Source organism: Hevea brasiliensis, chromosome 16, assembly GCF_030052815.1.
Source record: "Hevea brasiliensis isolate MT/VB/25A 57/8 chromosome 16, ASM3005281v1, whole genome shotgun sequence".
In the NCBI taxonomy this organism is placed as follows: domain Eukaryota; kingdom Viridiplantae; phylum Streptophyta; class Magnoliopsida; order Malpighiales; family Euphorbiaceae; genus Hevea; species Hevea brasiliensis.
The window spans coordinates 65627558-65655555 of NC_079508.1; the positions used below are offsets into that span (position 1 = coordinate 65627558).

The 27998-nt window shown below is 35.4% G+C and overlaps 2 protein-coding genes, 1 non-coding gene and 1 pseudogene across 3 annotated transcripts; 2 read left to right on the forward strand and 2 right to left on the reverse strand.

Moving 5' to 3' along the window:
• The first annotated feature begins 18765 nt into the window (after positions 1-18765).
• LOC110670249 (phospho-2-dehydro-3-deoxyheptonate aldolase 2, chloroplastic) lies at positions 18766-22634 on the forward strand. The gene is made up of 5 exons (XM_021832227.2): positions 18766-19337; positions 20437-20714; positions 21059-21335; positions 21816-22061; positions 22166-22634. The coding sequence occupies exons 1-5, from the start codon at positions 18777-18779 to the stop codon at positions 22448-22450; spliced, it is 1647 nt and encodes a 548-aa protein (XP_021687919.2). The 5' UTR covers positions 18766-18776; the 3' UTR covers positions 22451-22634.
• Positions 22635-23098: 464 nt separating this feature from the next.
• Positions 23099-23170, forward strand: TRNAW-CCA (transfer RNA tryptophan (anticodon CCA)). Its single transcript has one exon. It is a non-coding gene; the product is annotated as a tRNA-Trp (tRNA).
• Positions 23171-23363: 193 nt separating this feature from the next.
• LOC110670235 (putative germin-like protein 9-2) lies at positions 23364-24006 on the reverse strand (annotated as a pseudogene).
• Positions 24007-25998: 1992 nt separating this feature from the next.
• Positions 25999-26592, reverse strand: LOC110670230 (putative germin-like protein 9-2). The gene has a single exon (XM_021832207.2). The coding sequence runs from the start codon at positions 26590-26592 to the stop codon at positions 25999-26001; it is 594 nt and encodes a 197-aa protein (XP_021687899.2).
• Between the last annotated feature and the right edge of the window lie 1406 nt (positions 26593-27998).

Below are 27998 nucleotides of genomic sequence, written 5' to 3' on the forward strand. Positions count from 1 at the left end.
CAAACGTCAAGTTTTCTTTCAGCTCTACTAAATCCGACTGTAACACATGAGAAGGATCAGGTATGTATTTCTTGAGTATGGACATGTGAAAGAAGCCAACCGGAGGGCATTTTGGTCATTTCGTCTTCAGAGATAATTTTTGGCCAACTTGTCCAGTTAAGTAAATAATTATTATAATATAAATGTGAATAAATATTGCTAAAAATTTAATTAAAAATGAGTAGAAAAGAAAAAGAAAGAAAATGAAGGAAATTTAGAATTATGACATCACATGATGTCATTAAAATGCCCCCACCCAATCATATTATGACACCTATCTATAAACTTAATTAAAAGCATAAAATGGGTAGAAAATTAACAAAGAAATTCTGTCATCTTCCTCTCTAAACCTAGCCGGTAGCCCTCTTCCCCCATGTTCACCATTGTTAACCTTCACACCACCTTGCTAACTTGAATTTTACACCATAAAGCCTCATCCTCCCTTCATTAAAATTAACCCTCACCACTAGATCAAGCTTGGGGCAGCCATTAGAAGGAAAAATATTGAAGAATTACAAGCTCAAGTTGGGACTCAAGTAAGGTTAGTGCCATCTCTCTCTCTCTCTCTCTTCTTGTTTTCATGTTAGGATATAAAAATTAACTAGAAATTGTGGAAAAAGAAGAAAAATATGCATGATAGGACCACTTCATATTTCTGCAGCCAAGAGAGGGTGAGGGTTTTGATGATTTACTTACAATTAAACTTGTGTATTGATGTCAATTGATATGTATATATGGATTGGAGTTGGGGATTTCAGGAGTTGCATGAGATTGAGACTTTGATTAATTAGGGTTTGTGATGAATTGAGGGTTATTGTATTTTAATTTTAAGTGAAGTTTTAATGGAGTGAATTGTAGTTTTGGATTTGAGGTTGGGTGTGCTGCCTTGAGTAACTTGCAAGACTGAATGTGAGTCCAACAAGTTTGGGCAGCTATAACTTGAGTTGTGTAGGTTCAATTGGTGCAAGGCCAATTGGATATGCAATTAGACACATAATGACACAACTTTGATGAAGGGACCTTGTTCGGAAAATAAACTTAGGATGCCCTAAAAATTGACCAAATTCGGGTAGCACCAATTTTGCTTAGGCAAAATGACCAAATGAACAGTATTGATTCATTTGGTCATAACTTAGTGTAGAAAGGTTCAATTGACCTGAAATTTATATCAATGAAAATCTTAGGCAAATTAGAACAACTTTCATGTAGAACACAAACTCAAATTCTAAACTTAACTAAATGAAATTGCTAGCCAAAATTGAACTATCAAATATGGCAGAACCAAAATTGCCAAGAAATTCTGGGTAAAGGCAATCCGACCAGTTATGGTAAAATAGCCATAACTTGAGCTAGAAAACTCCAAATGGGGTGATTCAAAAAGTGAAATGTAACTAAACACAATAAAGAACAACTTTGATCAAGAACACTTGGCTAAATTCTCACTTTAGAATGGCCTAATGGAATAGTAAACTCTAGCACCCAAAACTGAAATTTTTTATTTATTTTTCATTGGTTAGAAGTATGGATTGTCAACTAATGCCAACACTTTTGGGAACCAAAATGTGGTAAATTTATGTGATTAAAACTCATGTAACTATTATATATGAAAAAGTTAATATTTTGACTTAAATGACCAAATAAATAGTAACCTTACATGTTAAGTACAAATATTCAAGAAACAATTTTGTAATATGCCCTAGTAGGCCTAGTGTGATTGGTTTGGATAAGTTGGCATGCCAATAGGATTCTGATAGTAGTACTGCGTATGGCTTCATGCCATTTTGTGATATGATAGCCTATGGCTATACTAATTATGATGTTATATTTGGCTTTATGCCTTATTGCTTTTATGGCTTATTAGCCATTCTGTCTGCACACCGGGAGACACATTGTGGCCGATGGTGTGACGGCCCGAGGTACCTGGTACCCAGTGCTAGTTTACTCATTTATCCTGTCCGGTCAATTTGTATAGGTTAAAAGCAATCCGACCAGTCCGGTCACTATAAATATAATTGAATTGATTATTAAAAAAAGTAAGGAAATTAAATATCAAAATAAAAACCAAGAATGATTACAATAAAAAGAGGCTCAAAATCATCAAGAAAATTATTAATAAAATGCTAAAAAGAGTTAATATCATAAGATGTAATTAGCCTTCGACTAAACAATAAGTTAGTAATTATTTATTTCTTATAAGCACAATAACTAAGAAATTTTTACTTTTATTTGCATATTATATTTTCTTATATTATTGGCACCACTAAGCTTTATACTTAGCATGTCACTTTTGCAATGCGTAGGTACTGAAGATTTGGCTAGAGAGCCCAGCAAACTACAAACTGAGTGAAACTTATATACAGATCTACATAGTGTCCGTGTCACCTCACAGACTACAGTGCATTGGTAGGACACTAGGTCCCATTTTGATATTTTATACTATTTGTATTTTGTAATTAAACTTTTATTTTCTCATGTATATATGAAACTCATGTAATATATTTTGGTATTAATGCAAATATTTGTAATTTGTGTTTATAAATGAAAATTGAATATGTATTTATGATTTATACATGATTATCATGTGAAATGAATGAATGATAAATAGAAGAATTTTTGAGAAATGGTTGAAAAATATTGAGATTATGTTGATATAATGGAGTTTGAGAATGATTGAAAATATATTGGAAGTGTTTTTCACAGGTTCCGAAGAACTGTTTTATCCATTTTTACCCAGTACTCTGCTGGATTTTCTATAAAATTTTCGGAACTTCAAATGAATTTATAATTTCAATAATTGACTTAAATGAGTTAAATTTCACAAATTACACTTCATAACCATGAAGAAATAAATTAAGGATAAAAATAATTGAGATAAAATACGATATTCCGGTACACTGTGTGGCATATCTTGCTCGGCTATACTGTAGATGGGTAAGGGGTATCATATAGCTGATAATCCCATTGACCTCTAAAATCCAAAACACACATGCGAAGCATATCTTCCAGTATTTGGATTGTCCTTTCGGACTGCCTGTCTGTCTGAGGGTGGAAGGCGGTACTAAAGTTTAAATGCATGCCAAGTGCCTCTTGCAGCTTTCTCCAAAACTAAGAAGTAAATTGGGGCCCTCTGTCAGATATTATGGAAGTAGAAACTCCACGCAATCTGACAATTTCTCGAATATAGAGCCGAGCGTACTGTGCAACAGAATATATGGTTTTCACAGGCAAGAAATGAGCTGATTTGGTCAGACGATCTATAATTACTCATATCAAATCATATCCCCGTGTGGTATGAGGCAACCCAGTCACAAAATCTATAGTGATTATTTCCCACTTTCATTCTGGGATAGGGAGCTCTTGTAGCTTCCCTAACGGCCTCTGGTGTTCAAACTTTACCTTCTGACAAGTCAAGCACTTTAACACAAAGTCTACTATGTCCCTCTTTATGTCATTCTACCAGTAGCTATCTTGCACATCATGGTACATCTTGGTGGAGCCCGGGTGGATATTGTACAGCGTATAGTGTGCCTCTCGCATGATTTCATTTCTGAGATTGTTCACTTCGGGCACACATATCCTGGAACCTTGCATAAGAGTGCCATCATTGGCAAATCCAAACTCACCACCTTCACCCTACTGTACTCTTTCTATAATATTCATTAATTGTGGGTCTCTGTGTTGGAAAACTCTGATTCTGTCTCGCAGGTCTAGTCTCACTGAAAAATGGGCCAATAATACCCCCTCATTTGAAAGATCTAAGATCAGACCTTGATCTATCAACTCATGTACTTCCTGAATCAATAGTCTCTTCTCCGTTGACATGTGTGCCAAGCTGCCAGAAGATTTCCTACTCAAAGCATCTACTACTACATTGGCCTTTCCAGGGTGGTACTGGATGGTACAATCATAGTCCTTTAGAAGCTCCATCCATCTCCTCTGCCTCCCTCAGTTGGAAGATACACTTCAAACTCTTGTGATCGGTGTATATCTCGCACACTTCACCATACAGGTAGTGTCTTCAGATCTTTAGTGCAAAGACTACAGCCGCTATTTCCAAATCATGGGTGGGGTAGTTCTGCTCATGCCTTTTTAGCTGCCTTGAAGCATAAGCCACTACTTTTCCATTCTGCATCAAAACACACCCTAAGCCAACCCTGGAGGCATCACAGTACATGGTATATCCTTCACCACTCATCAGTAATGTCAACACAGGGGCGATAGTTAGACATTCCTTAAGCTTCTGGAAGCTTTCCTCACAATCATCTGTCCAAATGAATGAAATATTCTTCCGAGTTAACTTAGTTAGGGGAGCTACTATCCTGGAGAAATCCCGTACAAAGTGTCTATAGTAGCCAGCTAGGCCTAGAAAACTTCGCTCCTCAGTGACTATTATAGGCCTAAGCTAATCAGTTACCGCCTCAATTTTCTTAGGATCCACTTAAATGCCTTCACTGGAAACTACGTGCCCCAAGAATGAGATGCTTTCTAGCCAAAATTCACATTTTGAAAATTTGGCATATAGGTGGTGCTCCCTCAAAGTCTACAACACCATCCTCAAATGCCACATATGTCACACCCTACCCCTTCGTAAGATGTAACATAATCCCGTAGTACATCTAATGAATTATCATACTTCGCCTACCGATAACCCATTAAATATACTACAAGGGATTTTAAAATCATTTTCTTACAGTTTGGAAGTGGTGAGCGTTTTGGTAGGAATTAAAAACATTTAATTGAAGTTTCAAAACTAGTAAAAAATTTTGTCCATTTTTATTTTTTCGCAAATTTTAGAAAAATTTCGGCAGAGTGTCATCTGTATTTTAAGAAAACAGTTCTTCAAAAACCTGTAAAAACACTTCCAATAATTTCATTTCACAACCCCAACCTCCAATAATATCCCAAAACAATACAGTCAATCACAATTTAAATCAAAATTCATTTTTCAAAATAATGTTAAAATAATTCCATTCATAAACGTGGCATTAAAATTAATTTTAAATACACAATCTTAATACCCAGAAAGAAAATCCATAATAATATTATTACAATTTTATTTGTACAACTGCTCAAACTACAGATATATATATGCATACTATCATATTTACATCAAACTAAACTATCAGGGTATAGACAAATACCTGTACAAAAATTCTTCAATTGTGCTCCTCTTTGACTGTAGTAGCTCACTCTACTGCTATGTCCTTTTCTCTATCTGCGACAGTAAAAAAAGCTATCGCTGAGTATAAAAATACTCAGTGGTGCGCAATAAAATATAAATTGTAAAATATAAAACATTAGTCATTAATTCACAGTTTAAATATTTCACAATTTTTCAAATCACATTTATAATAAATCACAATTTTCAAAGTTTAATATAACACAAATTTGATCAAACAATTTAATAATCATAGTGTTGCCAATCAATAACACAACTTAGGCTATGACATAAAATTTCTGAACATGTCGTGTGTACATCACAACAAGGCAAACTTACACTACTAATCGAAATCAATGAGGGAGATGGCTAGCTAGCTAATGAGTACTCATCCAAACTTACCCCTCAAACTGGGAAGCCAGATATGGAGGAATATAGTCAAACTTACCCCATAAATGGAGGAGGAACATAATAAGGGACTGCCATGCCAAGTGTGAATCAAAACAATTTAAAACTATGATATCCAATTATAATTGATTCAACAATTAAACAAACTTCATTTCAAATCTCCATTTCCAAAGTAGGCAACACAACATTCTCGAAATTCATAATGAATAAAACACATTCACAATGTATAACAAATCAATTTTCACTGTGAAAACAATAATTATAAATTTTTATGCACAAACCTGGACTTAGTCGCCTCTAGGCCTTCCGGGTCTTTTTCAGCTGAAACACTAAATTTATAGTGTCTCAGTAACTTTGCCTCACAACAATTCCAATAATTAATTCCTATAGCTTAAACTTCATCCTTGAACATTTTTATGTTGAGGTTACTATTCATTGTACTATTCAAGTCAAAATATTGACTTTCTTATGCTTAAAAGGTATGAGAACTCCAACTATTCTCACATACCACATTTTGGGTACAAATTTTGTTGGTTTTAGTTATTTTCTCAAAACTTAAGTCTTTTAGGCAAAATTGTAAATTTTCAGTTTTGGCGTCCTATTTTGTACTATTCCATTGGTCATGTTGCTGTAAGAATTTGGCTAAGTTTTCTTCACAGAAATTGTTCTTTATTGTCTTAACTTTATTCTCCTTTTTGAATCACTCCATTTGGAGTTTTGTAGCTCAAGTTATAGCATTTGAATCATGGCTGCCAGATTAGACTTATCCAGATTTCTGGGCAAATTTCTGGGATCTGGCAGTTTTAGGTCACCAATTTTGGGTGGCTAAATGACTTGGTTAAGGGCATAATTTGGGTTTGTGTTCTTCATAAAAGTTGTAGGTCTATATCTCAGCTTTCTACTGATAAAATTTCAGATCATTTGGACCTGCCTAGCCCAAATTATAGCCAAATGAACAGACTGTTCATTTGATCATTTTTGTATAGGGCAAAACACTCAATTCTGGACTTGGCCAACTTGTTCACTATGCTATGGTCACTTTTTGGACATGATTCCTAAATGAATAATGTGTCATTTGGTGTCTAATTTCATTCTCAATTGGCCTCACACCAATTGGATTTGTAAATTTTCAGTTTTGGTCCCTGAAAGGGACCTTGGTCTTGCTGCTTGTACAATGGCCATATCCAATCCAAATTTAAACCTAATTCTAACACTTCCAACATACCTCAATTGGTCACAAATGACCATTTTTCAGCTCAAACAAGGTCAAACACACCATTTGACCAATTCTCAAAATTTTGTCTCCCAAACCCTAGGTTTCAAAACCCTAACTCACTTGATTTGTTACATTTCACTAATTCCAAACATACAAACACAATTTCTCAACTCATTCAAGCTTTCTAACATGTTTAATTCAATCAAACTCATGCAAATCATACCCCTATATAGGCTGGCTGAATTTTCATATAGTCCTCCAAATATGTTTTCTTTTCATTTTCAATATATTTCTAGGTTAATTGAACTAAGAACATAAACATTTAACTAAAATATTCAAGTTTAGATTACTAACCTCACTTTGAATTTCCAAATTTTCCAAATCTTCAATTTTTTCCTTTTCTTTGTCCTCCAATCTTCTTTTCTACTTGAATTAGCAAGGTTTTATGAAGAAATTTGGGAGAAATTAGAGGTATGTGCATAGAAATCAAGCTTGAAACCAAGCTTTAATGGTGGAAACCATGGAGAAAGAGATGTAGTGAGAGTGCTATGGCTAAAGGAAGAAGAAAAGTGAAATTTATTTTTCAATTTTTGATTTTATCCCTTTCTTTGACTTATCAAATTTTAATTAAATATAATTTATTTGTGATGTCATAGCTTATGTCATTTTGATGATGTCAATAATACAATTTCTTTTCCTTTTTCTTTTTTATTTATTTTTCTTTATTTCTTTAATTTAATTCTTGATTCCAAAATTTTCTTTTCTCCGATTTTATTTGACAGTAAGGTCAGGAGTCAGCTCTAGGGGTCAATTGATCAAATTGCCCCTCGCTGGATTGACCCGATTTATAAATAATTCAATATTTCTTTCGGATCCTTGACCTAATTATTTGACTGGCTTAACAATTCTTTTTCATGATTTTCTCTTTTCCACTATGTTCGCAATAGTCCTAAGGACCGCGGCGTCGCATTTTACTGTTCGAAATTTGAGTTTAAATAGACCTCGCAGTCCTTCCTGAGAAGGTCACCCATCGCTGTGACTCTCGGCTCATTTAACTTCTTGTGTTCTATTTTTCTTATTTATAGTTAACTAATTGACAATTACTAATTATTTGTGTTCAGAGCTTATCTAATTGTCGTAGACATGTTCTACTTCTCTTATTTGTCCGGATCGATACCGATCACCGGAACAGCGAAATATACCAGGCTATGCAAATAGGGGTGTTACAACATATGTTCTTCATCGGTCCGAGAGTATACCAAAATGTCATCTATGAATACGATGACAAAATGGTCCAGCAATGGCCTGAACACCCTGTTCATCAAGTCCATGAAGGCCGCTGGTGCATTAGTGAGTCCAAAAGACATCATCAAAAACTCATAATGACCATGTCTTGTCCTGAATGCTATCTTGGACACATCCTCATTCCTGATTCTCAACTGATGGTAGCCTGATTGTAAGTCAATTTTGGAAAAGAATCTAGCCCCTTGGAGCTGATCAAATAGATCATCGATCCAAGGAAGTGGATACTTGTTCTTCACAGTCACTTTATTCAGCTGTCTATAATCAATATACAACCTCAAGGACCCATCTTTCTTTCTCACAAATAGAACATAAGTGCCCCAAGGTGAAGTGCTCAGACATATGAAACCCTTGTCTAAAAGCTCTTGTAGCTGCTCCTTTAGCTCTTTCAATTCTGCTGGTGCCATCCTGTAAGGCGGCATTGATATGGGGTTTGTACCCGACACAACATCAATATAAAACTCTATTTCCCTTTCGGGTCAACCCTGGAAGCTCCTCAGGGAAGACATCCATGAATTCTCTGACAACAGAAACATTTTCCATGTTAACACCTTCTACAGATGTATCTCTCACCAATGTCAAATACCCTTGACATCCACGCCTCAACATTTTTCTAGCACTAATTGCTGACACCAAGTTATATGGAGCCACGCTCCTGTCACCATCAAAGCTAAACTCTTCCACACCAGGTATGTGGAAATACACCTTTTTGTTCCTGGTCTAAAATGGTATAATGAGTTGCCAACTAATCCATCATCAAAATTACATCGAAATCCATTACTGCTAGAGGAACCAAGTCTGCTGGGAGGATCCTTCCATTTACTACTACTGGGCTACCTAGAAAAATCATATCTATATCTATATTGTCACCAAGTGGGGTAGCTATAGATAAGGGACATTCTAAAGCTGTAGGGTTCCTACCCAATTTCATGGCAAAAACAGGGGAGACAAATAAGTGCGTAGCACTCGGATCTATCAAAACACAAGCCTCATAGGAACAGACTAGAAGAATACCTGCCATAACTGGCATGGAAGCCTGAGCATCCTAGTGGGTTAAGGTGAAAACCCGAGCTTGACCCCTACCCTGCATTGCAGAACCCTGAAATTGACTTCTACCCCTTGACCTACCTCCAAATCCACGTCCTACTTGTTCTCAGCCCTGTTGGCCACTGAACTGACTGCCTGCCATGTTGGAAGCATCAGGATACAATTGACGAGGAACATTTGCAATAGAACCCTGTGACCCCATTTGTGGCTCGCTGAACACTGGACATTCTCTAGCAAAGTGACCCTGCTGGCCACACAGGAAACATACTCCTGAACCCATCATACAAGGTCCTGAATGTCCTCTTCCACACTGCATGCAAGGTGTTAAGGAGGATCCTAAACCAGACCTAGAACTGCTGTAACCCGAACTGTGACCATTGCTAGATCCATACCCTGGTCTGAATCCTCGAGATTTGTGTTTAAAACCACCTTTCTTGTTGTTTCTACCCCTACCTATGTAGTGACTTTGGCCTCCGCTATCTGTGGTATCCATGTAGGGAACACCTGAAGAACCTTCTGCTCTATTCTTCTTTGCCCTTCCACTGTTATCTCCTCTATAGCTAATCTCAATCTGTCAGGCTTGATCAACTACCATATCAAAAGACTGATCAGACATCATTCATGGCCAAGTTTGCATACCTCCTGTCCAGCCCCTTTAGGAACCTCTTTATCTTCATACTTTCTGTAGCCACTACTGTGGGGGCATATCTACTCAGTTTCAAAAATTCTATAGCATATTCATCTACGGATATGCCATTCTGCCTTAAGGCCTCAAAGGTCCACTACTTTTGATCTCTGAAGCTTTCTGGCACAAACCTGTTAATGAACAGTTCGATAAACTGGGTCCATGATAATCCCTCAATATGAGGTAGTACGTAGTTTGTCATCCACTGCCTTGGCACTGGCCCCAATACATGCTATACACACTCAACCAATCTCCTGTCAGTCAACTACAACTCCATCCCTGCCTGTCTGCGCGAGTCTAAAAACCAATATGCATTATCTGCCATATCATAAGTACCAGGCACCAACTTCTTAAAATTAAATATTTGTTTATAAGGTTCTCCTCTTAGTGTGGTGGGCTATTGCTGTTGGGGAGGGTGGACCATATACTGTGCCATCATATCGATGGTTCTCTGCAATCCAGCTATGGTAGTTGCCATTGGGTCCATGGGACCCTGGGCCATAAAAGACTGTTCCTGAACTAGTGGCAGCTGCTCTTCTACTTGAGTAGCTCTAGGCCTCCTACCCCGCCTCCTAGGGGTAGGCGCCTTATCTTGTGCCAACACCTCGTCTGGCACATCTCGTTCTGGTGCAGTGGCAGCTCTCCTACTTCTATGTATTTTTCTAAAATTCAGCAGTATTAGCCCACAAAAATTCAAAACGGCATAGTACACAGCTCTATAGACTCATATTTATACACAATTATATGAAGCAGAAACTAGAAGCAAAGATGATAATGAAAGGACGAATGTGGACCCTATTCTCCGCATGTAACTCCTATTAGACTCTTTCTAACACTTTAGACATATATTCCCTATGAATCTGGAGCCTAAGCTTTGATAACACATTTGTTACGACCCAACCTAAGGGCCAAACCAGCACTAGGACTTAGGCCAGCCTAAAGCCCCCAAGGCCCGTAGTAAGCCTAACTATTCCTCAACCCAATCCTAAGGCCCATTTGGGTCCAATTTCAAGAATTCAACCGGACAGAGTTCGGCCATAAAATGAATCATTCAATAGGGAGTTTTTGACTCGCACGACCTGTAAACACGATATAAAATAAATTGGAGAGCTTAGCTCACTCTCCACATGCTCATAATATCAAAAATCCAATGGGAGCTTAGCTCCCTTATCCAATCCAGTCATACATACAGTTAATAATTTTATAGGTCCAACAGAACTTTTATAATACAGGCCCAAAATAAAAATAAGTACTTCTAATATATGCAGAGACTAAAATTTAACTCAATTGAACAAAATACATTAAATACTATTAATGGACCTACGAAGAAGAAGAGCAGGTTAGCCACAACAAATAATCCTCCTGTAGTCTAGAAAAATAGATGAACATGAGTGAGCGTTCGACTCAGAGAGTAAAATACTAATTTTAACCATAATTTCTATAGCTAACTAAAGCTAATGCATCCTAAGGAATGAAAATGTAACATCATCATTAATTTTCATACAAACCACATCATAGCAGTAAAAAGGCAATTTGGAGCACTTACCCACCCAACACTGTACAAACAGTACATATATCGGAGCTGATCCCCTATATAGCTCTCTTAATCCAACCTCTGCCAGCGAGTGTCTCTCAAGCCTGACTTTTGCTTAATATACTAAGTGCGGGGTCTCAGCGAGTGTCTCTCAAGCAGTGTCTACCTCGACTTATCCATAAAAGACCAGGTCCCAGTAAGTCTCTCTTAAATCGTGTCTACCCGTCCTGTCCATATCCAATACCATACCTTTAACACCCCTAATTTTAAATTTATTATTTATGAGTAAATATTACTATTTTATTTTATTTAAATTTTAGGAAATTATTTGAAATTTTTTAGATTTTAGAAATCGGGTTTGATTTTCTGAAAATAAAACTTTGATGATTTTTAAAAATTAATTTAAAGACTACGTGGTAAAACTAAAAATATATTTGGACTCTACGAATTTTTCTGAGTTTTCTAGAATTTTTTCATAATTTTTGGGCCTCGTTTCGGTCCCAAGGTAGAGTAAAAAGTTCAAAATTTTGTATCTTGAATCGGACCAGCCAAATCGAACTGGACTAGATCGGACCAGTCGAATCGGATCGGCCTTCTTCTTATTTTCTTCCCTTCCTCGTGCGTTCCCGTCTCTCTCTCTCTCTCTCTCTCTCTCTCTCTCTCTCTCTCTCTCTCCCATTTTCTCTCTCCTCCCTCCTCCTCAGGCCACGCCGTTGCCACCCAGCCCTCCCCACCTCACAGGCGCACCGCCCCAGTGCCTCCCCACGGCTGGCAGACGTCCCAGGCGGCAGAAAAATGCAGCCGAAAATCCACCTGCGCACGCGCATCGTTTCGGCTTTTCGGCCAAAGTTCGATCGATCTGACCACCGTTTAGGCCGGGTCTTGTGTCTAAACTCATCTACACCTCGAGAGCTTTCTATAGACACCAAGAACTCCAAAATCCATTGAGTGGTTCGCCCAATTTTTTTCTAGGAAGTTTTAGCCCATTTTGATTTTTGGGCTATATTTCTCGCAAATCGTGAAACCCATGAGAAAACCAAGAGTACCAGAGCGCTCCACTCATCGAGAGCTTCATGGCAATATAAATTTCAAAATTTTTCGATACCGTTTTTCGGTGGGTCCCATGAAACTTTGTAGTATTTTTCTGAGCACTAAATGAGCTTAGAAAATTTCATAAAAATTATGTACTAACCCCCGTGTAAGCACCTTCAATTCGTAGAAATTCAACGGTTGCCCGGGTCTGTGAATTTCCGGCTAGACAGACAGGCTACCGAAAAAGTCTTAGAATTGGGTCGAGATTTTGGCTACCCCACCGTTGTCAGATGTCCCGAGCGCATCCCTGGGGTTGGAATCGGCATAGGTAAACCTGAACCTTACTTTTTCTTAATTGTCTAGTGCTTGAATTGAATTAAAAATCCATAAAATATTCGTGGTAGCTCAGAAAATTATGATTCTTTTTGCATTAGCTTAGTAATATTGCTAAGGATTGCAGGGCAAAATTTTATAATTTTTAGAGCTTATTTGGGTAGTTTTTACAAAAGGGTCATTTATAAGGACTAAACTGTAATTTTACATATTGTGATTGATGACTGTTTGGATGGGCCCAGGAGGGGCTGTGTGATGTGATTGAGTTGTGGGTATATGGTTTGTGGATATAAAGTGCGTTTTTAAGCCTTTTTGCAGGTTGGGTAGGTCCTAGGTATAGGGAAGACTCTGCTGGATTTTCGACACGACTTAGGACATCTTTAGTCTTTTCTCAGTTTGTATTGAGTAAAATATATTAAATAATTATAATAAAATTGTCAGGTGAGCCGGGACAGTCTTCCTCATCCGCTCAGCCGCCACAATGACTGCGGTTAAATCTATGAGTAAAATATTAATTTTAATTGTAATTTCGATATTATTATATATTCAAGCATGTCCATGCATCACTTATATGTATGTATCTATGTAGTTAAACACTAGGCACGTTTTACATTGCATTTATAAATGTTGAAATGCCATGGATATTGTTTGTGGTGATTTAGAGCAGTGTATGTGCTTTGGCGTACGTGTGGTATAGTGTTGGATATGGACAGGACGGGTAGACACGGCTTGAGATATTCGCTGGGACCCTGTCCTTTGGTGTAGATACGGCTTGAGTTCTTCGCTGGGACCCCATATTGGTTTATCAAGCGAAAGTCCGGCTTGAGATCTTCGCTGGCAGAGGTTGGATTAAGAGGACTGTATAGGGGATCAGCTCCTATATATGTATTATTTGACAGTATTGAGTGTGTGAGTGCTCCAAATTGCCTTTTTTATGTGATTTGTATAAAATTTATGACGGTGTTGTATTTCACTTCACAGAGTGCATTAGTTTTAGATAGCTATAGAGATTATGGTTAAAATTGATATTTTACTCTCTGAGTCGAATGCTCACTCCTGTTCATTATTTTTCCAGGCTACAGGAGGATTATTGTTGTGGTTAACTTGCTTTTCTTCTTCGCAGGTCGTCTATTAATGTCTGTAATATTTGTATAATTCTGTTAACTCCTAGAATTTCCGCATGTGTTATAAATATTTATTTGATTTGGGTCTGTAATATAATTTGCTATGTTAGACCTATAAACTTAAAGCATGTATGTTGGACTGGATGAGGGAGCCGAGCTTCCATTTATTTTTATGACATTTGATTATGAGGAGGGTGAGCTGAGCTCCCCAATTTATTATATATTGTGTTTACAGGTCGAGTGAGTAAAAAACTCCCCGTTAAAAGGTCCATTTTATGGCCGGACTCTCTCCGATTGAATTCTTGAAATTGGACCCAAATGGGCCTTAGAGTTGGGTTGAGGATTAGTTAGGCTTACCATGGGCCTCGGGGGCTTTAGGCTGGCCCAGGTCCTAGTGCCGGTTTGGCCTATAGGTTGGGTCGTGACAATACCAAACGCACGCCAACACACGCACACTGCTCCAAATTATCACAAACAACATCCATGGCACTTCATCAATTATGAATGCAATATAAAACGTGCCTAGTGTTTAACTACATAGATACATATTTATAAGTGATGCATAGGCATGCTTGAACATATAATAATATCAAAATTATAATTAAAATTAATATTTTACTCACAGACTTGACTCGAGGTCACTGTGGCTGCTGGGTAGAAGGGGAAGGCTGTCCCGGCTCACCTGACAAATTCCATAGCAATTAGTTAATATATTGACTCGATATCAGCTTGGAAAAGACCAAAGACACCTTAGGTCTTGTCGAAAATCTGGCAGAGTCTCCTCTATACTTAAAACCTACCCAACCTGAAAAAGGGTTCAAATTGCACTTCTATATTCACAAGCCACACATCCACAACTCAATCACATCACATGGCCCCTCCTGGGCCCATCCAAACAGTCAACAACCACAATTTGAAAAATTATAATTTAGTCTATACATTTACCCTTTTTGCAAAAACTACCTAAATGAGCTCTAAAAATTCTAAAACATTGCCCCAAGATCCTTAGCAATATTATAAAGCTAACACAAAAGGAATTATATTTTTCTAACCTACCACGAATATTTTATAGATTTTTAATCGAAATCAAGCACTAGATAATTAAGAAAAATGAGGGTTCGGGTTTACCTATGTCATTCCGACCCTGGAGACGCATCCAGGATACCTGAAAACGGTGGGGTAGCTTATAACCTCGACCCAATTCCGAGACTTTTTCGGTAGCCTGTCTGCCCGGCCTAAAATTGCAGACCCGAGCAACTGTTGAATTTCCGCAAATTGAAGGTACCTACGCGAAGCCCATAACACGGGGGTTCGTATATAATTTTTACATAATTTTCTAAGCTCATTTAATACTCGAAAAAATACTGTGAAGTCTCGTGAGACCCACCGAAAAATAGTGTTGGAAAAATTTGAAATGGGTATTGCCACGAAGCTCTCGACGAGTGGAGCACTCCGGTACTCTCAGATTTTTGGTGGAGTTTATGGTTTTTGAGAAATCTAGCCTGGAAGTCAAAATGGGATAAAACTTCCTGGACAAAAATTAGACTAACCGCTCAATGAATTTTGGTGTTCTTAGTGTCTATGGAAAGCTCTCGAGGTGTAGATGGGTTTTGGCACAAGACTCAGTCCAATATTTGGCCGGATCAGTCGGATTTTGGCCGGAAAGACGAAGCAGCGCGCACGCGCAGGGGGGGTTTCGCGCGACGTTCCCAGTGGCCTGGAGACTTGCCGGTGGCGAGGGAGAGGGAGGGGAGGTGCTCCGGCGAGCTGGGAAGGCGGTTGGTCCATGAGGGGCGAAGGAAAAAGAAAGAAAACGAGAGAGAGAGAGAGAGAGAGAGAGAGAGAGAGAGAGGGAGGGAGGTTGTCAGGAGCACGTGGAAGGGAAGAAGAAAAGAAAAATGGGCCGGTCTAATTCGATCGGTCGGATCCGATCTGGTTCGATTTGGCCGATCTGATTCAGGATACCCAAATTTAAATTTTTACTTTGCCTTGGGACCGAAAATAAGGTCCAAAAATTTTGAAAAATTTCTAGAAAACTCAAAAAATTCGTAAAGTCCAAATATATTTTTAATTTTATCACATGGTCTTTAAATTAATTTTTAAAAATCATCAAAGTTTTATATTTTCGAAAAATTAAACCCGATTTTTGAAATCCAAAAAATTTCAAAATATTTCTCAAAATTTAAATAAAATAAAATATAAATAATTACCCATAAAATAATAAATTTAAAAATTAAGAGTATTACATATCTTGAGTTATCAAATCATCAATAATTAAATACTAAATTTAATTATACTAAATATATTTAAAAATATTTAACTTTCCTGTAAAGTAACTACCATTGACATTTTTTAATTAAAAATTAGAAAACCTCATAATGAATGACAATTGTATTTAGTAATAATACTTTTCTATATAATAATTATATATTACAATTATTTAAAAAACATGGAAATAATTGTCATCAATAAATTGAAATAAAAATTATTATTTATTAATTATACTATAAAAAAATATCAAAAAAACAATGAAAATTAAATATTAGTATAAATTTCTTGTTTACCATAACTATAAAAATAAATTTTTATTTCTTTTTTCCATAATTCATTATATATATACCATTCAATATATATTTAAAAAAAATATATTTATTAAATTAAATAAAAATAAAATAACATTAAAGTTAATTGAAATTTATTTAATATATGAAAATGAGAGAAAATACAAAGTATTTAACTCTATGTGACTACTTTTATAAAATAATTATAAATTATTTTATTAATTTTAAGATATATAATTCTTAAATATTTATAATTAAAAGAAATAATTAAAATTTTAAGAATTATTAAATGAGAAATTTATAAAATTATTAAAATATATCTAATATTTTTAATTAGTTAGCCATACAAATTTATGTAACAATTAGGGGTAGCCACGGTCCGGTTTTGAATCGGAATCGAACTGGAACCGGTTCGGTCAAAATCGAATCAAAACCGGTCAAAACCGGAACCGGCTTCGAACCAGACCGAAACTGTCCTTCTGCGGTTTGGTTCAGGTTCATATTTTTTAAGAACCGTGAACCGGCAGTTCCAAACCGGATTGAACCGACGATTTCAAATCGGATTAAATCGGTGATTTAAATATAAAAAAATTCAATAAATATATTACCTTACTCCTAATTCATTTATATATATTATTAATTCTCTACACAATTATTCTCTGCATTTTCTTCAATTCTTAATATTTTTTCAATTTTTCTCAAATTCTCTAAATAATTATTTTCTACACTCATTTTAATTTCTAATACTCTATCAATTTTTCTACTTTATTTTTTTATATACTTACTGAAATTTTCAATACTATTTCAATTACTTTGTTATTACTTTAAATCCTCAATAAAATTTCCAATACCCTCTAGTTTAATTTTTTTTCTCTTTTATACTTTTTAATTATCAATTATTATATAATTTTTTAAAAAAGACAAGTAATAGAACTAAAAATTTTTATTCCTCTAAATCCTAAAGAGATATTCAGGCAAAATTAAATTCATACACTTTTTGCTAAATTCTTTAAAAAAAATTAATTTCATATCTAGTTTTTTAATCAGGTTCAAGTCTTTATTTATTAAATTTTTCTTAAAGATAAATTCTTTCTTTTTTTTTCTTATTTTATTTTGATTGAAATATTTCTAAGAAAAATTAAAATATTTTTACGAATATAACTTAAATTTTGAATCAATAAATTTTTTTTCTAATTTTTTTTGTCTAAGCTACCCTTAAACCATTCCTAAACCACTTTCAAACCGTCCTCCAAACTGTCTTGAACCGTTCTTTTTTGAATCGCCTTTCAAACCATTTTAAACCGGCGCTCAAACCGGAATCGGCAGTTCAAGAACTGTCTTCCAAACTATTCTCTGGCGGTTTAGTTCAGGTTCATGATTTTATTGAACCTAAACCGTCGATTCTTGAACCGTGGCCACTCCTAGTAACAATGGTAATAGTAATAATTACTTATATTAATTACTATAATTATTAAATACAATAGTTTCTATATGTAAAGTGTTACTCGGCAACATTAAAGTTTAGGATACCATGTAATAATAGTAAAAAAAAAAATTTCTTACTTTATAATATCATGTAATAATACAAATATTTAGAATGTCATGTAACGATAACAATGTCACATAACAGCAATAAAAAAAATATTTATGCTTTATATATATATATATATATATATATATATATATATATATATATATATAAATGCTTTATATGTAGCCTTATTTATAGGTTCTCAACCATAAAAACACATCAGAGGGTTCAAAATATATAAATAAAAAATTAATTTACATAATTGTTCAATTTAAATATTTTAGGGTCATAGAATGCAATTGAATAGCAAACCTTTGGAATTCTGTATATTCAAAGAATTATATTAGGGTTCTTTAAGATTTTTTATAACAAATTAAGAAAATAATTCGATAATTTTATTTTTTTAAGATAATATTAATAATTGATTAAAATATTTTCATAACACTTTTTACATATAAAAATATAATAAAAATAGATAAATATATTATAAATAATAATAAATAAAAAAAAAATTTAATTTTTACAAATAAAGTAAGATAAAAAATTTTTAAAACAACTATGGAGGTGAGACAAAGAGAATATTATTTATAATAAATAATATGTTTTAAAAAATATAAAAATTAAATTATTAATTTTAATACAATCAAGAAATTAAATAATTTTTTACTGTACTTTATTTTTAGTTTTAAAATATTTTATTTATTTATTTTAAAATTTAATTTTTTATAATAAAAAATACATTAAATATTATCAATTCATTAAATTTTCAATAAATAAAAAAAGTAAGTAAAGCGTGTAATGTCATTATGCTTCAATATTCAGTCACGCTTATCCATGCTTCTGCTTTTCCCACAGAAATGGCTCTTTCTGCTTCCGCCAATCTGACCACCGCTAAGACACCGATCTCCCCTGCCAACGCCACCGCTAGCGCCACCTCATCTTATCTCAAGCCTCAGATCTTCCCCCTCCATGTCACCCCCAACCCCACCAAAAAACCCAGACCTGCCATCATTGCCTCAGTCTCCAGCTCCTCTTCCTCATCATCCAACTTAGTTTCTCCCAACTGGTCATTGGACAGCTGGAAATCAAAACCGGCCCAGCAACTCCCGGAATACAATGATCTGGCTGAATTGGAATCGGTGCTCCACACCCTCAGCAGCTTCCCGCCAATTGTTTTCGCAGGTGAGGCGAGGAGGCTCGAGGAAAGAATAGCCAGTGCGGCCGTAGGAAATGCCTTTCTGCTTCAGGGTGGAGATTGTGCAGAGAGTTTCAAAGAGTTCAATGCCAATAATATTCGTGATACCTTCCGGGTTTTGCTACAGATGGGCGTTGTTCTCACTTTCGGTGCTCAAATGCCCATCATCAAGGTCTCAACTTTTTGCATAATATGTATATGTGTGTTTGTTCGTGTGATCGAACGTGAGTGTAAATGGATTTTTCGAGGATTGGATTGTCTTTTGGGTGCCCCTTTCAGTTCTATTGCGATTGATATAAATCCAATTTCGAGCAAAAGCCAAATATTTATAATTTTAAATTTGAATTTTATTCCAATTCTACACAATCAAACACTCTTGCGGCTCATTTGGAATTGCTTTTGTGTGTTTGGTTTCTGCATGAGATTAGTATTGGTTTTAGGGGATGTTTTATGCTCTGGAATTCTGTAGAAGTCATGCGAATTTGGTTTGATTTGGAAGTTACACCTTTCATCAGGTCGTCCTCTCTTTTTTTTTTTTTTTGATCTCCATGTATCGGCTACCATGATCATAGCTTAGACATCAAATTTTATATTTGTTTATTTGACGTGAAGTTGCTGTACTAGTGAGTACTTAATGCGTTTTTTTTATAGGACTTGTTTCCAGTATGAAAAATTGGAACTTTCTTTTCGTCAACAATCGAAAAATTTAGATTCATTTTAATTCTTGGTTTGCATATTCAGTTGGATCATTCCAAATAATTTGCTTTAATGTGAAAGTATTGGAACTTTACAAATGCTTACACAATGAACTAAAATTCTTTTCAATGTGCAAATTTCAGTTGCCTCATTCAGCATTTTGATCACATTGCATCTTTCCTTTAATTCATGTTAGGGTCACATTCCTGACTTCTGTCTCATGTCTCCTAACTGCACTGGGAATTAGCGATTAGATTTCTTAATAATTGGAATGTAGAACACTTTTTCACAGCTACTATAAGTTGTATTTGCAATGAACTACTTGTACAAATTTGTTCTGGATGTAGTATCCAAATCGATTAGTTGCCTTCATAATTTATAATGCTAATACTTTATGCTTTTGAGATTTTAGCTTCTAATATGTAGTGGATCCTAATGGAAATTTGAGTCTACTGATGTGGAGCATTCACAGTAATTACATAATTTTACTTGGAGCCTTGTATTCCAAATTGATTTAATTTTTTAATAAAGAAATTGAGTGTGAAACTTTTTCATTTGGATTAACCGCGTGACAGGTAGGAAGGATGGCAGGCCAGTTTGCAAAACCAAGGTCGGAACCGTTTGAGATAAAAGATGGTGTGAAACTCCCAAGTTATCGAGGAGACAATATTAATGCTGATGCTTTTGATGAGAAATCTAGAATGCCTGATCCTCAAAGATTGATTAGAGCATACCTGCAATCTGTTGGCACCTTGAATCTCCTTAGGGCTTTTGCTACGGGTGGATATGCTGCCATGCAAAGAGTTTCACAGTGGAATCTTGACTTTGTAGTGCATAGTGAGCAAGGAGATAGGTGTGGCCTGGATTTATACATATCTTATATATTGTTTAGATTTTTCATCCGCTTTCAACTCAGCTGCCGTTCCAGCTTGGCCTTGCTTATATGAACAATTGTCAAATTGTAGGTCTTGCATAGTCTACAACTGAAGTGTGATAACTGCTGCATAAATTGGTCTGAATGATATTAATCTATCAAACATAAAGGATTTCCTATGATTTGATATGATGGCCCAAATGTCATATTAGTCAATCAAATCTATAAGGATAAAATTGTTTTTAGATGTATTGGTATTTGGATTTTGCAGCATTTTTTTTTATTTAATTTTTTTTTGTTGAATATCTTTTGCACAAAGCCAGGTATATGGAACTTGCACGGAGAGTAGATGATGCTCTGGGGTTCATGGCTGCTGCTGGTCTCACTGTTGATCATCCTCTAATGAACACAACTGAGTTTTGGACATCTCATGAGTGCCTTCATTTGCCATATGAGCAGGCCTTGACCAGAGAGGACTCAACAACTGGCCTCTTTTATGACTGTTCTGCTCACATGCTTTGGGTAGGTGAGAGGACTAGGCAGTTGGATGGAGCTCATGTTGAATTCCTCCGAGGTGTTTCCAACCCTCTTGGCATCAAGGTAAGTGGCACTTATAACTTGTAGAGTCTGAAAGCCTAAAATCATACATAACACTAGAATCTTACTGAAAGATAGTAACAGGCATTTGTATGCTGAATTTCATTGCTAAGAAGACAGGGAAAATTTCAATGTCAAATTTTGACTAAAAAATGTGTAATAATGTTAATAGTACTTTTTTTTATAAGAATGTTAATAGTACTTTTAACTCATGTGGGATTCATGTTTGCCTTGAAATAAATGAGGACTCTGAAGCATGGGTTTAATCACAAGTATTCTGAAGCATTTTAGTGCATATAATTTTTGGGGGAGAAATGTTTCTATAGGTTGATAGTTTTATGGATTGATAGGTTTGAATCAATCTAGGAGGCTCAACTGTTTTTATTCAGTTAAATCTGAAAGGATATGACAAACATTTTTCTGCCAGCTATTCTTGTGTTCATTTACATTTTTAATTTGTTGATGTTTTGACTTGTGGCACAGGTGAGTGACAAGATGGATCCAAAGGAGCTTGTGAAGTTGTGTGAAATTCTTAACCCTCACAACAGACCTGGAAGGTTGACAATAATTGCCAGAATGGGGCCAGACAACCTCCGGATAAAACTGCCCCATCTCATTAGAGCTATACGCCAGGCAGGGCTTATAGTCACCTGGGTCAGTGACCCCATGCATGGCAATACTATTAAGGCTCCATGTGGTCTTAAGACACGTCCATTTGATGCAATCAGGGTAAGAAAAATCACGAAACTACATATGTCAACTTCTAATTCATCATTTCTATGAGTTGCTTACACAGGGGGGATATTAATAGAAATTAGCTTCACTTGTTTCAGTCTGAGCTTAGGGCATTCTTTGATGTGCATGATCAAGAAGGCAGCTGCCCTGGTGGAGTCCATCTCGAGATGACAGGGCAGAATGTAACAGAGTGTGTTGGAGGGTCAAAGACTGTGACTTTTGATGATTTAAATTCTCGTTACCATACACATTGTGACCCTAGGTTGAATGCATCACAGTCCTTAGAGCTGGCGTTTGCTATAGCAGAGAGGCTGAGGAGGAAAAGGTTAAGATCTGGTGATGGCATCCTTTTCGGCCGCAAAGTTGGTGGGTCTATGGCATGAGATGCTCTACTTTTGTTTTTGTTGTTGAGTTATTAAGGAATTTAGTGTGGTGGTTTAAGCTTTTGTAAATTATTATAGAATACCTAGTGCTGTAACATATTTTTGGGTTTGAATCTTTACCAACAAGTGAGTTTGGAACAAAAGCTTCCATGAAAGGATTAGAATTTCACTTGTTAGTTTTCCACTCTCTCTGTCTCTCTCTCCCTATTTCACGCTTGTGTGCTAAGGCAGCTTTGGTTTGAATCTTTACCAACAAGTGAGTTCGGAACAAAAGCTTCCATGAAAGGATTAGAATTTGGGTATTGGCTACCACGTCTTCCTTCACTAGTAATCGGCCTTCTAGAAAGTCAAATTTTGTTCTGTACGAAGAAGAAGGAAGAAGATTATGGTCGAGAGGTGTTCACGTTTATTCTCCAATGAGTTAGCATTGTAGAGACATTTCGGAATGTGGGCCTTAATCGATGTGATAGAATCACTTTCTCGTCTCCATCAGGCTGATGTGTCCTGATGAGAATTAAAAGGGTTAAGAATTCACAAAATTGCCCCTCGGAAATCGATTCTTCTATCTTCCGCCAGGTGGCGCGAGGTGGGCCTTTGCAAGCAAAATGGGTTTGATATATATTAAACATTGGAAAAATAAATGCCAAGGGATCCGTGGCGCAATGGTAGCGCGTCTGACTCCAGATCAGAAGGTTGCGTGTTCGATTCACGTCGGGTTCAAAACCCCGATCCCTCAAACGGATCAAAATTTTTCTTATTTGACCTTCTGAACCCCAAAAATCCACCCCTCTCCCTTCCCTCCCCTGTTGATTTTGATCAATTACGACTCGTTCAATTATCCATTTTATTGGACATCAGAATGTCAATCTTAGCTTGATCGATCATTGTTATCTTTTTACCATACTCAACAGCTTTATGCTGCGCCTGTGATGTTGTTAGCCGCAGTTAGCTTGGATATGATCTCCAAATCAGTTTTGAAGGCCTTGGAAAGAATTTCTGCACTAATCCCACTTGCAAACAAAGTACTAGGCAATGAAACAGTGCCAGCATTTGCACTTCCAAACATCCCTAGAGCATATACAGGAGAATCGCTCCTTGTGTTAACCTGGAAATGAACCAGGCCTTTGGGGAAGATGAACATTTCAGGAACTTGCAGAGTTTGTGTAAAGAGCTTGTTTGTCGAGTCGACGAACCCAACTTCTAGAACCCCTTGTATGACTATCAGGAGCTCTGCTGCTTTTGGATGAGCATGAGGAGGGTTGATGCCTGAGGGAGGATATATAAGTGCAGCAACAAAAACTCCTTGGCCTTCCAGTGCAGGGAATTCTTTCATTGATGCTTTTGTTACTACGGCTGCAGTTTTTTCCTGTTATATTCACATTTACTAATTCTCTGAACCCAGTGTATGTGAAGAATTGGCTAGTTATGTTGCTGGGGTCAAGGCTTGTGGGTATTAAAAAATCCTTGACGATATCTGGGTCTCCTGCATTACCCAAAAATGAAGTGGCTAATGCCAAGATGATGGCAAAGGCTATGGAGATGCAGATCTTTCCCATTTGTGGATTGAGGATTGATTAATATTTCATGAAGACTTAAACTTTAATTTCAAGCTGTAGTTCTAGACTATATATAGGTAGCGCATCAAGATAAGGAAATTTCAAAGCATTTTCGGTCGCGTATCTCTTTTCTTAATTACCTGAGAACTTACAAGAGTGCAATATTGCGTGCTAGTTGGCAATCGATGCTTCATAGGTAATTGATAGGACCCATATTTTGCTTTCTGCATAGGTTGGCATGAGATTCTGAAAATTGAATTGTTACTCATTTCAAATTTTTTTTCCTTTTTTGTTAAAAAAAAGAATCATTATATAAGCTACAAAACTAAGAGGAAGTTTGGCAGTATCAGTGGCCTAGAGAGGATGATGTTTTTCTTCAATGTTCATCTCTTACTGCCGGAAACAAATCTCCTTGAAGATCTGTCTAGTCAAGCTGCGTATTGACAAACTGAGCATTTTCAAGAGAATGCAAGGTTTGGATTTGCTCTAGCTACAGTGAAAAGATCCTGAAAGTTGATAAATGCAATGCTAAAGGCCTCATTCATAACGTCTTGACAGAATATTATTTCTATCAACAAGAAAGTGCAAATAAGAAGCAGTTCCTCTTACTTGCCAAATACAAGAATTTTAGAGAATAAAGGATCGGAGGATTGCAATATGTAAGTTGCAGTTGGTTTATGTTCGAACAAAAGTATCCATATTCTATTCACTACATTGCTTGATTATCATTTTTAATTATTAGGCATGACTTTATGTGCTTTTGAAGATACCATAGAAGATGCCAAAACTAGCTAAAGTAAGTAATCCCTCCATTAAATCTACCTGTAAATAAAAGTAGTACTGGTTAAAAAAATAGAATTTATAACTAGCAGTCTAATGAAACATCAAAAAACTTCCATTGTAGCAAATGAAATTAAAAAAATCCTCAACAGTGATGTCTTTTTGGCTTTTTGTAAAAACATTTGACTTGAGAAGACGAGAATTGTTGCTTCACGAGCGGTTCATCATTTTTTATAAGTAAAAAACATTAAAAGATACGTTAGCTCGTGTGTATTTCAATGCGAATTTGTGTGCGTCTGCTCAGAAACGTTTCTAATTCTTTGGTAATCTATCACATGCATTGTATGGATACTCTCACATTAATTTGACACGTCTTATTTGTATTTTATACATATTAAGTGGATAATTTAAGAGAAGTGTCCAAATAATTAATGATGTCAATGAATTTAGCTCAATTAACTATAAAGTTAAACAACAAATTTTCGTTAAAACAAAATTTTTTTGTTTGCTAGGAGGCTCAATGGAGCTAAACTCCCTTTTACTAAATATACAAATTGAATGGAGAGACTTGAAAGAAACCTCAATCCTCCATTTATATCAATGAGGAAACTAATAAATAATGCCTGGTTGTAGCTAGTTAACAATATTAATTAAGAGCTTCCACATTCTTGGTCTACCTATTTCTCGTATAGCCTACGAAGAATGTGAATTTGCAGAACTTGCCGTGAATAGGAGGTAATTCTCTCCATTATTTTTTTTAATTTAATGAACTCATGATGGGCTGAGTAGTAATTGGTGGACTACATAACAGGAGGTAGTCATCTCATTTTTTATAATCTTAGAATAAGTAAACAGGAACTCGAATTTGAGACACTCTCACTCTCTGCACCTTAAAAATGAAAGAAAATTAATCAGATTAGCTTTTGATTGAAAGAGGTGTCCACCAATTTAATTGATTACTTAGTTGTTAAATTCAAGAAATTAAAAGCCGGAATGTACGGTTACGAAAATTATGAATGCCATTATTTCCAAATTTTGATGCTAGTATGAAACAACAGTACATAAACATTCTTGCTTATTTAGTCGGAACAGATTGGCATGAAAATCAACTAATCTACAATTTTAGTAGCAATCCATTGCTTTATGCTGCTAATTTAGATATTCTCACAGAACCTGCGAAGAAAAGAACCTTCTTGACCATTGGGATGCTACTTAATTATTTGCTTGTATTAGCTTGGAGATGGTCTCCTCATCAGTTTTGAAGGCCTTGGCAAGTATCTCTGCACTTATTCCACTTCCAAATACAGTACTAGGCAACGAGACAGTCCCAGCATTAGCACTCCCAAATACCCCAAGAGCAATAGAAGGAGAATCAGTTTTGGTGTTCACTTGAAAATGAACCAGTCCTTTTGGGACGATAAACATGTCAGGAGCCTGAAGAGTTTGTGTAAAGAGCTTGTTTGTGGTGTCGACAAACCCAACTTCTAAACTTCCTAAGAGTACTATTAGGAGCTCAGATGCTTTGGGATGAACATGTGGAAGGTTCATTCCTGAAGGAGGGTATATTATTGCAGAAACCGATACTCCTTGGCCTTCCAGGGCAGGGAATTCTTTCATTGTTGCTTTGGTCACTAGGGCTGGTGTTTTGCCTGTGAAAGTGAAGTATTGCCTTGTTATGGTGCTGGGATCAAGGCTTGGAAGCACCAAGAAATCTTTCAGGATATCGGGATCTCCTGCAGTAGCATGAATTGCATTTCCAAATGCAACGATCAAGAAAATAGCTATATAGCTGCAAAATTTTTCCATTTTAATTCTCAAGGGTATAAAAGGACTTTGGAAGTGGCTTGAAACTTTCAAGCTGCGGTCCTTCCTGCGTTCCTATATATAGATGTCGGGATAAAAACTGGACAGTTCACAGCATTTTCGGTCCTGGCTATTTCTGAATTGTTTGCTAATGTGAAAGCCTGCAGCCAAAGAGTGGTCAAGCGATGCATCTGAGAGTTTTTGATGGGACCTGGCTTTTAGGTGTTTTCTGTTGCAAATTGCTTTACATATATGCTAAGTTTAGGTTCTCTGTTCTTGATAAAACTTCCGGGATAAAACTTCCGGTTTTGTTTAGGTGTGGAAAATACAACCCGTTTACTAGAAAAATATGTTTAATATAAGTAATATTTAATCATAAAAATTTTCTAATTAACACTATGGTTTTGAAAATCATTTTAAGATTTTTAATATTTAGGGATGATAGTGCATAGGTACTACGAAAATCACTCGGAAATTAAGTAATATCTTCAATAATTGAATTCATCTCAAAATTAACTATTATTATTTAAAAAAAAATTTAAATTTATTTAATTTTATATATTTTAATTAATAATCTACATGAAAAATATTTTTCTATTAATAATTCACATTTTAAAATTTTATAATTATATAAAATATTTAAATTCTATTTATTTAAATATAATATGTAAAAAAATTATAAATATTATTATAAAAAATATATTTTATAATTAATTAATTATTTATATAAATAAATTTAAATAATAAATATCAAATATGTAAAACTCAAATCTTCGTTCCAACTCGTCACAAATTTTTAATTTGATTATATATTATTTAAATTTATTTTATCATCTCAATAAAAAAAATTCTATTCTATTAGAATTTAATTGAATTTAATATTCATGAATATTTGAACCGTTACCATCCTTATTCTTATTTATCTTTACAATAAAATAAAATGGCAATTATTCCTGAATTTGTCTTAATCCATCCCGCATCCGATCAGTTTTTTTTTTTTTTTTTCAGCCTCTCTAGTCCTAATATTCTGCGGAATAAGAATGAGAAAAAATCTCCCCCTTTAAATCCCCTTAACACACCTTGATTTATTTCATATTATTATTGATTAAAAAATAAATGTATTTTAATGTATTTCAATATCTAAATATTACAATTTAAAAAAAAATATTTATATTATTAACCTTATGTTTAAAATTTATATATTTAACTTATAATTTAATTTTAATAAATAAATTTATATTATAGAATGATAAATTAAAATTAAAAATAAAAAGAAAAAAGAAAAATATGTCGCAGGAAACTCGTCCCATCCTATTCTCTGATGAAAAGTTCCCGCCCCAATTTCGATCTTTTGGCGCTTGTTGCCATGACATGCCATTATGGAAAACACCCAGTAAATTTTCCAAATT

Bases quoted from the DNA above. Each gene is read 5' to 3' on its own strand.
- LOC110670249 (XM_021832227.2), top strand. From the start codon at position 18,777: ATGCTTCAATATTCAGTCACGCTTATCCATGCTTCTGCTTTTCCCACA. The intron at 20,715-21,058 runs GTGTGGCCTGGA...GCACAAAGCCAG, and splicing joins CATAGTGAGCAAGGAGATAG to GTATATGGAACTTGCACGGA. The intron at 21,336-21,815 runs GTAAGTGGCACT...CTTGTGGCACAG, and splicing joins CCAACCCTCTTGGCATCAAG to GTGAGTGACAAGATGGATCC.
- LOC110670230 (XM_021832207.2), bottom strand. From the start codon at position 26,592: ATGGAAAAATTTTGCAGCTATATAGCTATTTTCTTGATCGTTGCATTT.